General features: G+C 42.8%; 1 protein-coding gene across 3 annotated transcripts in view; it reads right to left on the reverse strand.

Annotated features, from left to right (window-relative positions):
- Positions 1-7485: 7485 nt before the first annotated feature.
- IARS1 (isoleucyl-tRNA synthetase 1) overlaps positions 7486-17480 on the reverse strand; it is an 89293-nt gene continuing 79298 nt past the window's right edge. For 2 of the 3 annotated variants that reach the window (XM_069028403.1, XM_069028404.1), the window contains 2 exons: positions 13137-13280; positions 8090-12191 (listed from right to left, as the gene is read on the reverse strand). In XM_069028403.1, the coding sequence (XP_068884504.1) occupies positions 11887-12191; positions 13137-13280 (449 nt within the window). In that variant the 3' untranslated portion in view covers positions 8090-11886. The other variant, XM_069028406.1, reaches the window with a different exon arrangement.

The raw sequence follows: 17480 nt of genomic DNA on the forward strand, positions 1-17480 counted from the left end.
TCCTGGACAAAGTTTCAGCCTCAGCTGACAGAAGCAGATCGTGTTTAAGTTTTCCTTACTAATTTATGCAACAAATGAGAGGATGAAAAATATTAGATTGTTGTCTCCCAAAATGGTAAATACAGGTAAGCTGTGGGAAGTGATTTTTAATACCATTGTTATATTGGGGAAAACAGACCATGGAACAGAAAACCATACATGACACTCAGACAAGTGCACATGTACCAGTAACCACAGCTCTCAAGTCCTTGACCTTTCACCACTAATTGAAATAAAAATATTTTTAATTTGTGCAACTATTCATTTTCCTTGACTTAATGTCTCTTCACCCCCACAGCCTTTTTGGCTGTACACATTACTGTGTTGCATTGCATTATTACAGGGCTCCTGATCTCCAAAGGATTAACTCCTGGTTAAGTTATGTAGGTCTGACCAACAGTTATAAAAATTTATTCCCCCAAATGCACCTCTTTGTATCACACTCTCTATTTCTGCAATGTCTGAATTAATATAACACATTGCAGCTTTTCCATGCTTTTAGTGCTGGGGAATAATACATTTTTTCAAAGTGATTATTCTGTGCAAGAAAAGGCTTTAAACTGGCAATACTTTAGGCATGTTATTACAAAGGTGTATAAAACCTGTTTGATATTATTGCCCCATGGAAATTACTCTGGCCTCTGACAACTCTTAATACCTTAAAACCAGCAGCTTAAGGAGACAATCTTGCAATAAAGAGGCTACATGGACTCTGTGTTGGGTGCCCTTATCTTCCCTTCCTCTTTATTATATACACTTGCACGAAAATCTTTCACTTTGCCACCACTTCGTCCCTTTTCTCTTCCCTCTCCTATTGTGATGGAAATTATTTAAGAATTAACCTGCTGCCACTGACTCCTGGGTCAGTTTCTCTGTTTCTGTTTTGACATCATCTAATGAAGATTAATTTGGATACAGGCTCTGAATGGCAGCTCGGGGAGGATCCAGCAGCCAGAGCCTACACTCTGCTACTGAGCCAAGGAAAAGCAGGACAAGTCTCACAGGCTTCAAGTTCCTGTGTTCACTTCTAAAATGCAAACCTATAAAAAATCAGCATATTTCTTTGCCTTTAAAGAAACCCCAGGTTTGGGTTTTTCCCCGCTCAATGACTTCACTGTTTACACACGATGTTAATTAATGAGTTTATCAGCTTTTTCTCTGCACATCACAAAAGAAATCTGAAAGCAGGAATTGCCTTGGGACAGACCGAGAGCCTGGTCCTCAAGGAGACACTTTAAAAATATAAATACACATTATTGAATGGTCAGCTGCAGAATGCCTTTCTGGAAAACAGCAAAGTAAAATAAGTACCAGCCTGAAGATGTTCCAGGTGTGCCACTGATGGTGGGGAGAAAAAAAAAAACCTGTTAAGGCTGGACCCCCTGGCAGCAGCAACAATGTTTGTGCCCCTGTGTGTCAGCACAGGCCACTCCTGCTTGGCAAACGTGGCTTTGAGTGAGAAGCCCTGGAGTCCATACACCAGAAACTGGAATGGAAAGGCGGGAATGAAAACCCACTGTGCCAGAAGCAGCTCAAAGAACAACAGTCCCACGTGCAGCCAACCAGCCCAGGGAAGCACAGAGCAGGGAAGCAACGCTTTGGGATCCTCAGGGCTGTGCTGTGCCACCTCAGGTTAGCACATCTGTCAAATCTACCTGATACGTCCCTGTGTATCCACCGAGAGAGCAGCTGAAAACAGGGTTTTGCACAATAATCCAAGTCAAACTAAATATTTGACAATTTTGTCCAACTCTGTTCAGCTGATACTGCTCTTGTGCTTCCCAGAGAGCCGTTTGTGTCTCATACTTGATGGTACCGACAGCAAAATGTGATTTGGACACAGACCATTAAGTCTCTATTTGCAGTATCTTTTCGTAGGTTTTTCCATTTTTAAAATGATGGATGTTACTGGTTCTTTGCTGCTTTCCTCAGGGGGAGGAAGGCATCTACTTGGAACACGTATAGCCTGAAACAGCCGCTGTTTTTTGGCTAACAAACACAAGTGCTAAAAGCAAAAGCACAGGTTTGCAGGGCAATGGCTCAGCCATGGAGGGGAAGAGGTTCAAGGCCTTCTGTAAAACTGAGATTCACAACTCTGTATGATCAAATTCAGGCAGTTGAGCTGCAAACAGAGGTTAGAAAAGAATCCAAGTCCTGCCCATCAATACACTTGAAACAAGTCAATACAGATGTGCTGGTACCATGGCACCTGTGCTTACACCCCACACCACCACTGTGTGACACACACTACATGGCTGCTTTGGGACTTTTTTCCTCAGAGATACCCAATTTCTCCTTAATTTAATTTTAGAGTGGAGGAAACAGAAACACCTGTGGCTGTTTACCAGCTCACCTCCTCTGTTAGTTTTGAACTGTGAGTTTATGTCCCTGAAAGGAGGGCAAAGCAGCTGAGAAAGGCATTTTTTACAAAAACCATTGAAAAAGGGGAACCTGAGACATTTTCTAATTAATTTGCAGAATTAAGATCAGGAGTAAGCTCCTTCCAAGTCCACAAACTAATAGTATCATCCAGGGATTTGCAGTATAAGCTAAATGTTCCAGTTTGGGTTTGTCCCCTCCACTGTCCTTTGGGGCAAGTAGTCACCACACACAGAAATAAATAGATTGTGTTGTTTGGAGGTTTTCATCCCCTTTCTGTGCCTTTATTTCTGTCACTTTGATTTCTCTTACAGAGGTGGTCTCAGTTAGATGGTGTTTAACACGGGTGAGTGACAGAATCTTGAAGGTACCCAAATATTGCCAGCAAAATGCATTTATATAGCTGGCTTGCACATCCAGTAGCTGATGAGGATGCCATAGGGTGCCACAGAGGTCTTCAGACATCAACATGATCAGCACATTATTGTAGATATCCAAACAAAAAACACATTTTAGCACTAACAACCAGTTTCTTTCCTTGTTTCCAGTAATCTTCATAAAGAATTTTTTTGCAAATCTATCGTTTCCTTAAGTGAAGAAATAAATTTCAAGTGAGTCAGAAAAATCCTGTCACTTTCCCAGGCCACCCATCCTAGGGACAGATGAATTCTTTGGCAGCTTCTCCTCATGTGTGGCCTAAATTCCCAGCCCATTTCACTGCAGGCCTCTTGAAAACTAGTTCATTACTATTGTCTTTGCAATTAGTATTTATTTATTGGAAGAATCGTCACATCTCACCCCCAGTCTTCCCTGCTGCAGACTAAACATGCCAACTCTTCCAGTCTTTCCCCACAAGACATCTTTGCCAGACCTTATTCCTGATTCTCCTCACTGGCCTCCCTCCAAATTGTCAACATCTTCCTCATCGCAGGGTTCCCGAAATTGGACACAGGGCTGCAGGAGGAGCCTTATCAGTAATTGAGTGGAAAGATTACTTCATCATCTCTCAGACAATCCTGTTTATGCAGCAGAGCACTTGCTTTTTTTGGTACTTGTGTTCTTTGGCAAGAATATGGAATTATTAGTCCTTGTTTAATTACTAATCTGTGGCAGCTCCCTTTGCTGTAAAGCTCTTGGGTTCCAAGAGCCTGAGCCTAGGTTTTGGCTCATTCAGTTGACACAGCGAGCAACTTTTCTTCATCTTACAAACACTGTCTTCAGGAATATTCAGGATCCTTCATCCTTGTTTAGATTGTATCATCAGCAAGATTTGCAGTCTAAGACCTCAATTCTTCCATGTTGCCTCATCTTCCCCTCCTCCCACTCACACTGCCTGGCAAACATCCATAAGCAACAAGTCCCAAAGATCCCATGATTTTGGGGGTTGCCAGCACCATTAATCACAGAACACACATCCTAGCTCTACATTTTGATAATCTTCACCTTTGCAAAGCTGTTGACTTAAAAACTGAAGGATATTTGTCCTTCAGGCAGACTACAAATGATATTCCATGGCAGTACCCTCTGCACAGCTGTCCAGCTGTCATACGAGATCAAATTCAGCAAATATTAAGTGCCAGGGTGCATTTTGCTTGTCTGGGAGATTTCAACTCTTTTCACTGTTTTGAGCACTAAAGACAACTAGAACAAATTGCGAAATTAGGGTAACGTTTACAGAGCTCCCAAGAAAGTCTTAAAAATTAAATATCTTTAGGAACAATTTTTATTCCATCTACAAGGAACTTTAGGAGCCTTCTGAGGAGCTTTGTGACCCCTAATTAGAACTCTGCACAGACAGAGACTAGAAATTAACTGAAATACCCAGACATACTGAAATAGCAACCTTCCCCCCCCCATCATATTAAAGCTATAATTATATTTGTTACATAAACATTTTAACAGGGGAAACCATTAGATAATTGAAGGCAGTCCCTCCCTCCAACCCCAGTTCCCCACCACTTACAGCACAGCAAGAGTAAAATTAACTCAGCAAAGTGTGTTCCCAGTGCAAAGCTGCTTATGTGCGTGGACGGTGCTGTGCTGCTCACACTGGGGAACAAAGATGGGAAAGGAACCTATCTGAGGCTATTTTACAGGTCACCTTTTGTAATGCAGCTGCAGACAGCGTATTTTCAATCTGTTTAATCAGTGTCAAGAGTCCAGCCTATAAGAAATCAGATGAAGAGCAAGAAATTATTTAACAGACTGAATAATTGCCTTGTGCTTAACCCCCAGTGATGACGAGGATTCTGAGCTCCACTGCTGCTGGCAGAAATCAGAAAGATTCTGAGCTGCAAAAGGGCTGAAAGGTTGAGCAGCTGTGACTCAACTCATTGCAGGATGAGAAGAAACCTGCTTATTTTTTCTCTCTTAAAACCATTCTTCTCTCTGGAAGTTCCTTGCAGAAGGCCACCAATAGTCACTGCTTTCCCCTGCATTCAGGCAAGACAGAAATGCAGTTCTGACTGTAGCACCTTGCCCTGGGGGAGGCAGTGAGGTAATTCTGGGCTAGAGCCAGCCTGGCCCACGCTCACATTGATGGGTTCTGAGGAACAACAGGGACTGGACTGACAGGGAGCAATCCTACTGCTATCCTGTCACACAGCTTTGCTGCTTCAGCTCAGCCAAGCCTGAGGATTTCCTCCTGTCCCCAGCCTTGCTCAGTGCCAGGCCCTCTCCTTGCCAAATAGGATCAGCTACAGAATCGCAACCTGATGGAATTGGGACAGAGCAGATCACTTGGAGATCAGACCAGCTCCCAGAGGTTCAAGGGGGGCAAAGGGGGAGGGACACAAATCTCTGGATGTGCGTTGGGGATGTGTCCATTTTCCTAAGCCCCGGCACTGTGATTTTTGGATATGACAATGGATCTGGTTTGTATCAGTACCTGCTGCTCCCCAGCAGCACAAAGCTGGCTCAGCAGCCCAGCTCCTGCAGAGCCCTGGATGCTGCACACATTCCAGGCAGGGGGGGAGCTGGATTGCCACCAGGTGAGAGGCAGGAACAGGAGAGCAGGGACAGCATGAGGATTCACAGATCCCAGCTCCTACAGGTACAGCAAATGCTGTGACACAGCTCTGTGAGTGCCCTGGTAGTGGTTTCTCTGTGCAGAGGCAGCAATGGTCTGGGACCTCATTTGTGTAACAAGCTATTTAAGAGCAAAGCTAATTGAAGGACATAAATTCTGAAGAGTATCACATCAAGCCAAGAGACTATTATTAGCCCAACCTAGATAATGTTATAGAAGTGCATTAAGAAACCTCAATAAAAAAATTACTAGGAAACATTCCCCACTCCAAGATCCCAAGAGATAAATTCTCTCATGCAATGATTAGATATTATCCAGAATAATAAAAAAAGAATACTAAAAATGGATGTGGAGAAGGAAGGTAGAGACAGCACAAGTTCACCCAAACGGGTCACAGCCTGTTCCTAACAGTTCACTGCTTTGGAGGTAAGAGATCAGAGCCATCTAACAGTGGCAGCTGAAAGGAAAATTAAACTATAATTCTGCCAAAAAATTATTTTTTAATTATATGCTACTTATGTAAATGTTGATGTAAAGTTAATGGACCCAGAAGCATTTCCAGCAGCGTCCTCTGAACAACTCTGGTCTCGTTCTTCCATTACCTGTCCTAAGTATATTGAATTTTCCCCTCTGCCTGTTTCTACTGATCCTACCAGACAGAAATAGCATCTATGGGCATTTCCATCCTTGAGCAGGCTGGAGCACCAGGACACACACCTGGGTTTCTGCTCTAGTCATCATAACCCATGAGGACTCTGCTGATGCGGACAGAAAGCTGACAGACTAAAAGCAACCAGGTTAAAAAAAACAAACAAAACCAACCACAATACATGCACAAAAAAAAAAAAAAAAAGGGAAAGGGAAAAAGGAAGAATGAAGTGATGAAGTGCATGCAGTGAAGAAAGGAGAGTGAGATGAAGCAGGACAAAATGCTAAATCCCAAAATACTCTTTAAAAAGGCAAGTGATGTTGTGACCTTAGATTAGCTCGTTAAGAATAAGGTTAGGTTGCAATCATTTACCATCTCCCTTTATTCTCCATCAACAACAAAGCAAAGTTGCTTTAAGAACAGCAATCTTGCTTTCACAAAGATGAAACCCGGACTTTTTAATGTGACAGAGAAATCCCACAAACCAATACAAATTGGATTTCCCTGTCACTATGTCAATATAAACCCAGCTGACTTCCAGGTAAAAGTAGAGGGCAATGTCCAGTATTCATTAACCTGAACAGGCCAGTGTGATTCAGGAGGCACAGCCATTTTTAATACTGATAAAAATAATTTTATGTAAGCTGAGTGCCAGGAAGTTGGTTCACTTCAAAGGAGTCTCAACAATTTTGGTACAGCCCACTACTGCACAGGAGTTATACAAAACAGCTGTTTATAGTTACTCCAACTAATACAGGGTTATCAGAAACAAGCTTTGGTTTTTATTCATGGTGTAAAGATGAAAAACACAGAGCAGTGGAAAAACACACTCAGCAAGCCTCTGTTCTCCCAGGCTGTAACTCCCCTGCTCCCCCCGTTTGCGGTGGGTGTCCCGTTGTTCTCAGGAGCTCAGGGAGGCCCACGAGTGCAGGCAGCAGCTCCTGCCCAGCACAGGGTGTCCACAGCCAAGGCTCACACTGACTTACCCTCAGGAAGGTGCAGGAACACCCAGCTGTGCTTAAATCTCCAGGTGAACCAGGCAAAAAGACCCCCAAACTGGCAGAGGTGGTCTCTTACTTCCCCTGCCGGCAGCTACACGAGTAAACACTGAAACATTTGACAAGCTGTATTGAGTATTACAAAAACTAAAACCCCAAACTAATTTCAATCTGAAACTGCTTCTGCATCAAAACAACTCTCCCCCAAACCCCTGACCAACCCAACCCCCCAAACCTGCCAGCACCATAATCCAAATTGTCACTGGTGTTCAGTCCATGCACTGCCACATCTCGGGTGTCTCTGGGTGTTCCTGATCCATACAGAGCTCTAAGAGGTTACTTCTTCAGAAATCCTAAGGAAGCAAAGTACTCTGAACTCAGGGAAGCAAGAGTCTGGAGATGAAGCAAATTTATTGTTCCAAGTGTTGAAATTAGGGAGTATTTGAAATAAAACAGCCACACACTTGATGAAAATGCAGCGAGTATGAATGAACAAATCTGGAGAACCCTTAAATAAGTTACAAAGCTGTTGTAGGATGGTGGATATATATCAGAGTGCCTTGTAGGTAACCCATGGTTTAGAAAAGATGCCCTCTGCACAAAGGACAGGCGGAGAACAGCATCACTGAGGTACGAGTCCCATTTCTCTCAGGCAAATTACTGCATAGATAGCTAAGGTTTCTGAACAGCTTTTACAGCATTTTAAGATGACATAATGAAAATACATTGTATTTAAAACCAAAGAGCAGCATCTTAGACATGCACTGGTAGAAAACATCCTGTGTGCCACTAGAGATGTTAAAAGTACCATACTTGGATGTTCATCTAAAAGCATAGTAATTTCCTTTAACTTCTTTTTTTTGTGGAAAAAAAGTCTGCATGGTCATAAAGCTGGAATTCTCAACATTCAGCTGTGGTGGGTATGACATGAACATATAGGGTCTTCATGTTCAGGTTCTTCATGGACACATCCTTTGTGATCTCTGAACGAAGGAAAGAAGAGAGAAACAACACAGTTAGTGCTCTTGTTTACAGGGAAAACTATGAACTTTTTTAAAATTTGCTTTATTCAGACATTTCTGCTGCCTCCACCACAGTGAGACTGGGACAGAAACTGCCCAGCTCAAAACTCCCTCCTGTTAAAGCCCAGTGCATGAAAGGAAGGGTCACCACGTGGCTGGAGTGTCCCTGCAAGAGCTGAAGAGCCTGGTTTATGTTCCAAAGTACAACTTTTCAAAGTCTACATCAGCCCACAACTCTCACCTTCACATCCTGACAGAGCAGTACCTAGTTCAGAAAACTCTAACACCATGATATGAAGTCAATATGAACAGTACAACAAAAGGCACTGAAAGCCAGAGTCCCTCATAAACAGTTTATATGTAAAGCAAGGATTGTACCAGTACCTGGTGCAAAACTCTGCTGGAACCTTGTTGAGTACGCCTGAAGAATTTCATATCATACAGGATCAATTCCCTAAGTCTTCTCAAAGCTACATACACAGAATTTGGAACAGGATATTGTCCCAACAAACCTCTGAAGGACAGAGCACACTTCCAATAGGCTGATTCAGGAGTTGTAATCCCACTTGTGTCTAGGGAAAGTCACCTGCAAAGCCTGCAGGAGCTGGAGATCTTTCACTATTACATTGTGAAATGTGAAATTTTTCCCAAGCAGCCCGGTGCTTGCTGATTTTGCTTCCAGCACCCATCAGCAGTAGCAAACTGCCCCACTGAGAGGAGAGTGTTTGGAATACTGGGAGGTACAGCCTTGGAACAAAAGTCACCTCAGTAACAAATAAGCCAGAAACCTCTTCACTAAGAAAGTTCAGAGTGATAAGAAACTTGGCAGGTGTAACCACAGGAACACTGGTGAAACCAGATTAACAAGGATTGGGGTCACAGTGCCACAACACCCCAGAACCCCTGCAGACAACCCAAGCAAATACAAGATAATACAAAGATCTGGCACCAGTATTAGCACAAAGGACACATTAGTAACACCCAGACTGGCTGGGGATTTTCAGGAGGAACCTTTTAGCAGTCTCCTGCCCCATTCTTGCTTTGAAAAATATTTCCTTTTTAGAATAAACACACAGAGTCTGCACTGATGTTTCAAGCCATGTGTTAATTAGAGAACTGAGAAGTCCTCATGGATCAAAATGGCACTGTTTTTCAGGAGTTTTCTTCCATTGTAATAGTCCTCTTTAAGCAACTGAATATCCATGCACAGAGCTAGAAGAGTGGAGCTATAATCCAATTCAGCAATTAGGGCTTTATTCCCTCACTAACCTTCCCTCCCAGGAACATGTTCCATCAGGATGTAAAAAAGTTTGGTCTGCAGAAGCAGCAAAACAAACTGTGAACTTGGTCTCCAAGTGTCTTATTAAATACTTATTTTTAAGATCCTGAAAAACTAGGAACTTACACAAACCTACTATTTTCATCAGTATTTATCACAACAATTAGTTTTAAAAACTGGAAATTTGATTTTTCAACAAACTGTAGGGACACCCTCCTTTCTGTGCTCCACGGAAAGGCTTTGCAGGGAGCACGTGAAGTGTCCCCATCATCCCCAGAGTGGATCTATCAGGTACCTGGAACTCATCTCTCCAGCTCATGAATAAGCAACACTCACCACTTGGACATTTATTTATGGCATGTTTTCCAACATTACAAAGAGGGAGTAAAACCACGTTTGTTTCTGAGAAGCTGGCCAGTTTCTGTGCAATAGACAGCAGATGCCCAACTGCCTGCACCAACAACATTTATAAAAATAACCTTTTCAAAACCAATAACTCATTTTCCACCAAGTGATTGTTTTTCCTTTTTATAGAACAGCCACCAACCTTCCAATTCATGGGTTATTTTCATCAAACGTTTCAAACAGTTAACAGCAAATACATTTTTATTTTTACAATAAACCACAAAAAACCTACTCAAGAGACTGAGCTTTGTTGTTTTGAAGGTAAGACCTTGAACAGATTGATCAGGACATAAATGGGGGATTACAAAGCTGCAACAATATAGATAAACATTAACTGACCTAATGTTTTCTAGAGACATCGAAGTGTTTTGTATGCAGCACTTATTTATCATACAAAGAGATCTGAAGATAAAGTACAATGACATCGGTGTTTAAACTTAAAAAACGTTATTCAGGGAGGTGAATGCTAATAATTAAATCTGAGATAGCAGAAGTGTGGCTACAAGGCATTAGCTGCACAAATAAACCTCTGGGACCAAGCTCTCTGTGTTCAGAATCTAAAAGAGACCAAATCAGTTGTTTTGGCCTTGGAAGAGTTCTCAAATCTGATCTTTCACATCACTGTGAACTGTCACTTTATACACCTTAATGAAAGTTTAAACAGTTCTGGAGAATCCATACTACAAATGTTACAGTGATTTAACCCTTCCCTTTCAGGTGAAGGCATTTTAAAAATCCTTACTTCAACTGAGCCTTAAAGGCTGTTTTGCCTGTACATTTTCCTGTCCTGTCAGCTCCTTGCCTCTTTCAAAGCTCTGCCGTTTCCTACAGCAGTGCCTGAACAGAATCATCCCGTGCTGTAACAGTGACAGGAACCAAAGAGGAGCTGTGCCTAACATCCCTTGTTCCTGAGTGCCTGAATCCCTGAATCCCCAGGCAGCAAGGCTGCACACAAATACCTCTGGGTTTACGCAGACCAAGTGTGGTTCATCTTCTTCAGCACACCCCGTGTGCTGGAACACTCCAGGCTCCAGTTCTCTGTTAACACCACTCAGCACATTACTTTTGGCATTTGCTCCCACTACCACTAGAAAGTTTCATCAACATCTGAGATCCATTTGAGCTACAAAAACGGCTTTTGGATAAACATGTTCCAGGTCACATGAAGTAAAAATTAAAAAATAACCCAAACAGCCAAAAATCCACAACAAACCCCACCCCTCACCCCTCCTTGCTCTGATTCCAATCTATCCCACCTGAATCCTCGTGGACAGCTGAGTGACCCCAGTTCTCAGCAGCTGGACTAGAGCTGCCTCCCCACTGACAGCACCTCCTGAGGAAGCTCAGCCCACCCTAAGATGGCCAGTATGAGCAGGATGTCCAACTTCTGGATAGATAATGTGTGATAAGCCCATAAATAGCATGGATCCCTCCCAAACAGCTTGTAAACCACATCACTGTGACACTGCAGACAGAACCCTTGGCGTCATTTCATTCCAAGAGCTGAATCCTCCTGAATACAGGAATCCCTGTTTTGAGTTCTTGGGGTTTTTACCATGTAGTTTCCAATCCATTCTCTCTGTCAAATGAAGTCCCAAATCATTCTGGTCCAATTTTTCAGCACCACAAGTGGCTACAGTGTAGTCACACCTTCCCCACGAATCAGAGATCTTTGTTTCCCACCTGTCTGTGGTTTTGGGGGTTCTTTAGCATTTCAGACCTGTGAGTGTGTGCTGAAGCTTCCCGCTTCCCAGATACTCCGATGGCTGTGCCCTACTGACTCCAACCTACCCACACTGCTCTAACAGAGATCCAACACTCTTTTCCACCCACTCCAACTGTCCAAGATAATGCAACAATATGAATGTTACAAGTCTGAACAGATTCTTAAAATATTCCTACTGAAGACTCACTTGCAGGAGGAGATTCAATGCTCAGTCACTCAGCAGGGCACTGCCACTCCCACTGCTGACTGACCTTTACTGCAGAAGGAAAAAGCTTTTACACAACTTGGCTTGGCCATTTCATGAAGGGAATGCATTACAGCTTTGAACTTCTAAATCTATATGTTTGCTTAAAGGATTTTATTATGCTAATATTGAATTACTGGGCAAAATTACAAACCAGCGTGTGAATAGTGTGGATTCAGTAATTAAACTGGATCTCAGGTTACATAAGCTGCTCTTCAACAACAAATTCCAAAGATCCTCAGATGAGCAAACCAAAGGTTTGTGCTTACCATGAGTTAGTGCTTCATCCAGGAACAACTTTAGCCGCCTGCTTCTGAGCCCAAAAACCTTTGCTGTCTCATGCAGAAGACCTTTGTAGGTTAATCCATTCTGACCAACGGGGTTTTCCATTAGGAGAGTTCCCACTGTTCCTTTCTGGCATTCTGGACAAGGTAAAACAGCTGAGTCACTATTGGTAAGAAATGAAATCATTTATTTTATCTGGGTAAACTGAAATTTAGGATTTCTTCTTCCATTTCATCTCAATTTCTTCACGGTACTGAGAAATTAGCAATACCAGCCTACAGATATTCACAAAGTAACTTCATGAAGCATAGAACCAGAAGTGTAAGTGATGACTGACAGCTTGGCCAACAGAAGAAAACTTTGCAGAATTCCTTACATGAGTCAAATGATAAAAGGGTCTGGGAAATATGAAATATTTCAACAGGACATAGAAACCACTACGTGCAGAAGCTCACCAAGCACCTACTGATGATCAAATCCCTAGGAAAAAAAAAATCACATTTTTAGCTCCTGCACGCTCTCAGTAGTGTCAGAAAGGGCTCATACCAGGGCACAGAGTAAGAGCAAGTTACTAAAACAACTCAGTTGCTCCCACAAGAGCTTTCAGATTAGCAGCTGGGAAACAGAATTACACACACATATGTATTATACACCCAGACCAGGTGAATAATACAGATCATTTTGCTTTTAGATGGCACTAAGAAACGTTACACAGGCTGTTTCCAATGTCCTGGTAAAGAGCTGGCTCTTCATTCAAGTTTGGCCTGTTTTAGACTCAGCCCTTTACAGTAAGCTGGACAGGTGAGCTGATGGTCACAAACAGGGAAACAATGACCAGGGGCTCATGTTCATATGCTGCCCCTTATCTCAAACTGGATTTTCTTTTTCTCTCAGGAGAAGAGGCATAAAAGCTAAGTATAAATATTCTTCTTATCAGAAAGCAAGTACTAGGAAAAAAATAAACACAATCACCATGTACCAGAGAAAACCTACGTACTTCTGTGCACCAGCAAGTGAAAAGGGCCAGAACTTGCACGACAGCAAGCTCAGGCTGTGAAGGAGGAGCCCAGCAGCCCACGTACCTTGTGGCTTTGCATTGATCAGCTGCAAGTTGATGTACTGGCAGAGCAGGGCACTGGGGGAGCTGGGCAGGGCAGGGGCTGACCCTGCTGTCACGTGCAGAGTCTTCCCACTGAGGCCCAGCAGGTCTGTCTGGTTTATCAGCTCTGCAACAGAAAGTGACAGCAGTCAGGCCATCCCAGGAGCCACGAGCTGACAGTGAGGCTGTCTCACTCCCGACCCCACTGCAGGAATGTCTCCCCTTTCACAATCCTGTCCTCAAGAAAGAGCTTCTCTGTTGGAAAAATGGATGGAATTTGTGCAGAAATATTTGGTTTTCATAATAACACAAAGGGGTGCTTGGTTTGCTGTGGAAATTAGCTCCTATACAACATTTATTATGCACATAGTGACTTATGCAATAAAAATAGTTAGCAAACTTCAAACAAGCAGGAATTATTCACCCAAGCCAACCATTCCTATCTCATTACAGGAAGATCTGTGATCTTTGCTTGCACCAAAAATCCCCTGGCCAAAACAGCACTAGGGATGTGTTCCTAAGCAACATCAGGCTATTTATTAATATTAAATATATTAAACTACAAACAAAGGAAAAAACAAACCAAAAAAACTAAAGTCATGGCTCATGAATAAAGCCCCCTGCATGACTGTGCAATGCCACCACAGCTCATGATCCAGCATGGCTCCAGCCAGGCAGACAGAGAGAATGGGGGAAGACCAGACCCAAAAACCGGGAGCCCTGTCCCCAAGAACGTCAGAAGCAATCCCTGGGATGAGAAGCTGATGAGGTTTCTGTGACAAAAATGAATTCTGCAGCACTGCCTGAGCCTTGAGGTCAAACACAGCCACTGATGGGCACAGCATTAAAGATACACAGGAATAACATCACTCTCTGCTGCAAAGAGCTCCAGAGATCACATCCAGGAGAACTAATGCATTTAATTTCTTGTCAGAACTATGTGTTCCTGTACATATGGAACAGGCACACCTGTCAGCTCCAGCAAACAGGTTTTCATTCCATAGCAGCTCTGTTCACATGTCACAGAGCCTAAGCTGTACAAAGCTCATTTTCTATCACTTCACCTGAAACAATCTCAACGGGAATAACTTGTAAATTTATACACTTGGTAAGTTTATAAACTTATAAATTAAAAAAAACCTAAAACAAACACTCAGCTCCCAAATAAAGCCCCAAACCCTCAAAAAACCTAACCCCTCAAAAAAGTGAACAGTAATCACAAGCACAAGCTCTCAAAATTCTGCCAAGTGCCACAGAACCGAGTGGGATGCACTGGGAAGCGTTTACAAGATTGCTCAAGGAAGCATAAAGACCTCAGGCTGCACCTAAGATTCTAAAATATATCAACTTTTAAATATTTTAAATATCAACTTTTATATATTTGTATATAAAGTTGTAATGGTTTGAAGAAAAAAGAAACCAAAAGCCAAACACTGCTCTGGCCTCTGTGAGGTGCCAGGCACGTGCTCAAGCACAGGAAGGGGATTTGCTTTTGGTTTTATTTCCAGGAAAGCAAGGAAACAACTGGATGAACAAGTGGAGAGGAATTACCAAGATTTCACCCAATGGAAGGGAGCCAGGGCAGGTTTTTCCCAGCACAGCCCTAAACCAGCACAATTTCAGACCATGGGGAGAGAGAGCACTGGGGAGCAGGGGGTCAACAGAGCTGGAAACACTTGGCCCCAGTAACTCCCAGTTAGCCACTCCCCAGCTGGCAGCATCCCTGTGGATCCATGCAGGGCAAGGGGACACAAGCTGCAGTAATGGGGGGTTTGCCCAATTAACAAATTAGCATTTGGCATTCCAGGACCACTGACATTTTTCCAGGGAAGAGCTCAGGCACAGCTCAGCTGTCAGAGGAGCCTGTTCACAGAACCCTCTCATAAGAGCAAGAAAAAAGTGGATCATTTTTTCATATGTATTAATAGACTTGAAGGCAAGCAGGTATTACAAGTGTTCATCAAAATCACTTTAAAAGTCAGTTCTCCCTGCAGCAGGGGTTTAAGTGGTAATGCTCCCCTAAGGTATCTTACAGACCCACAGCCTTTTAAAAATTAAAGATTAAAGAACCAGCCATCTGAAAATCAAAGATGAAATAAGACAAGAATCAAGAAGTTTGTAGGGAGATTTTTGCCCCATGTTCCTTTTCCCTCCCTTTTTTTAAGCCCTACATGATCTACAGATGCATTTCTTCCCATAAACATATTGAAATTGTTTTAAATAGGTTTTCTTTAATATGGGCTACTTCCATGAAAGCTGAGTGCAAGTCTACAAGCATCCCAAACAAGAAGTTTAGGGAATTTCCAGCAATCTAGAGAAAAAAAGTCAAAGACAACAACTTTTTTTACCATCTGACTGGAGCCCAGCTTCTTCCCTTTGCATTACTTTTTTTTTTTCCATATAGAAAGAGACAAATTCTATTTTCAGTTTCTGAAGGTCAGTACAAGTCCCAGAGCCTTGTTTGGGGATTGTGCAGTTCCTCAAAATACCTCGACACACTGCTGGGGAGGAAATGTTTATCCCATTATTCCAATGCTGCACTGAAATGCAGGGAGAGGACATATCTGAGCCTCCCTTAATATAAGAACTGCCTGATCCTGTGCCACTGCACAAGCCTAAGGAAATCTTCATTACAATTAGAGAACAAGATAATAAATTACTGCAAGTAAAGTGGACAGCCCTAGAAACCACAGGAAGGGAATGAGGAGCCAGAAACACAGTTTTACTGGGTCCCAATTTTATTAACACACATGGGAACGATTCAGAAATGACTTGTGTGGAGTGCACAACCTTTCTCTGCAATTCCTCTTAGACAGAGCAGCTGATTCCAATCCCTGCTCACCTACAGAGGCCCTGCAATCACCATGAGGCCCTACCTGAGGTTACCCACGCCAAGGCTGGGCAGATAGAGCAGATGGATTGTATCCAAAGCAAACACCGGAATTCCGGATCTATTCTCTGACACCACTCAGGACTATTTTTCCTTGCACATGCCTTGAACTCTGACTCCCCAGGGAGCAATACCTTCTGCTGACCAATAGTTGTTTGAGATCTCTGACAAACTGCAACAAAAGCCAATTTGATAATCCGATCTTTCCAAGGGAATTTCCATATAGTTAATAAGTGGGCTGGGAAAATACTCTGCTCTGCCCAGACCAGTGACACATAGTGAAAGGTGAAAATCAGCATGCCAAGATGGGAAGTGCCAAAGTGATTCCTAAGGAGCAAAAGTGACATGGAAAGGAATAAAGCCTTTGTTACTACAGCAGAGGAAGAGGGAAGGTTTCAACTTTCTCCACCACTTCCTTTAGGACTTTGGCATTACTGGATTTGTGCTGCATCTTTTTGTCCTGCAAATGGCAAGAAAAACCCCAAATACGGAGTCAAACTACTTATAACCTTAATGAAATGGGAGTTTCCCAACTCTTCTGGGCCTTTTGAAGGTCGTCTCTTACTATCTGTGGTGACAATGAACAATACCAGTACCCACCTCCCTCTGCAGGCACAGACCACACTGCTAGGAACTGTATCACTCCTACTTGGAAAAAGATTTCACGAAAAACCATTTCCTCCTCCAAAACACAACTGGAACTTGAGGAAGATACTGAAGGATTTCCTCTAAATCCCCTATAACTGAAAGCAAAGATTAATCCTTTTGTAAGAAAGGACTATCCAGCTGAGCTGAGCATGACCCAGAAGATTTATCACAGTGAACTAATGGATGACACCAGATGGGAAACCCCCAAAACACCATCCTAGAAATACTCTCAGGAGAGGACCAGTAAGGAAACTAAGGACTGAGATGGCAACAGTGACATACAGACTGTTCCCCTATGGATGTCATTGCTGGACATGAACTGCTGATCCTCAGCAGCCCTGGGGGCACCCCAAACCAGCCAATTCAAGCACATCCCCCTCAGATGTGCTTCAGTAATATTTTCATGAAAAAAACCACTAATAGAAGTTTTTGTAGCCATCCAATTACCATTTTTATAGTGTTTGGGGTTTTTTTTACATTCTTGTGCCTTAAAGTTCAAGCTTCAAAAATATTCCATAGGTTTTTCTAAAAGGAAGAAATGCAGAGATCCTCAAGGTTGCCCAGGATGGAAAGGCAACATTTTTCTTCTACAGATCACAGTTTGCATTCAGCTTAAGTTCTCACCCTGCCTACTGAGGCATTAGGGAAAAGAAAGCATGGAAAGGCTGATGGCAGCTCGCCATCAAGATCCAGCATAGCCTGGGCCCAGTGGAAACACTGAAATAAATCACATTTTGTCCTGATGAGAACTGCAATGGAAGCAAGATAACAGATGAGCACCATTTAGCA

The sequence above is a fragment of the Aphelocoma coerulescens genome, chromosome 12, assembly GCF_041296385.1.
Source record: "Aphelocoma coerulescens isolate FSJ_1873_10779 chromosome 12, UR_Acoe_1.0, whole genome shotgun sequence".
NCBI classification, from domain to species: domain Eukaryota; kingdom Metazoa; phylum Chordata; class Aves; order Passeriformes; family Corvidae; genus Aphelocoma; species Aphelocoma coerulescens.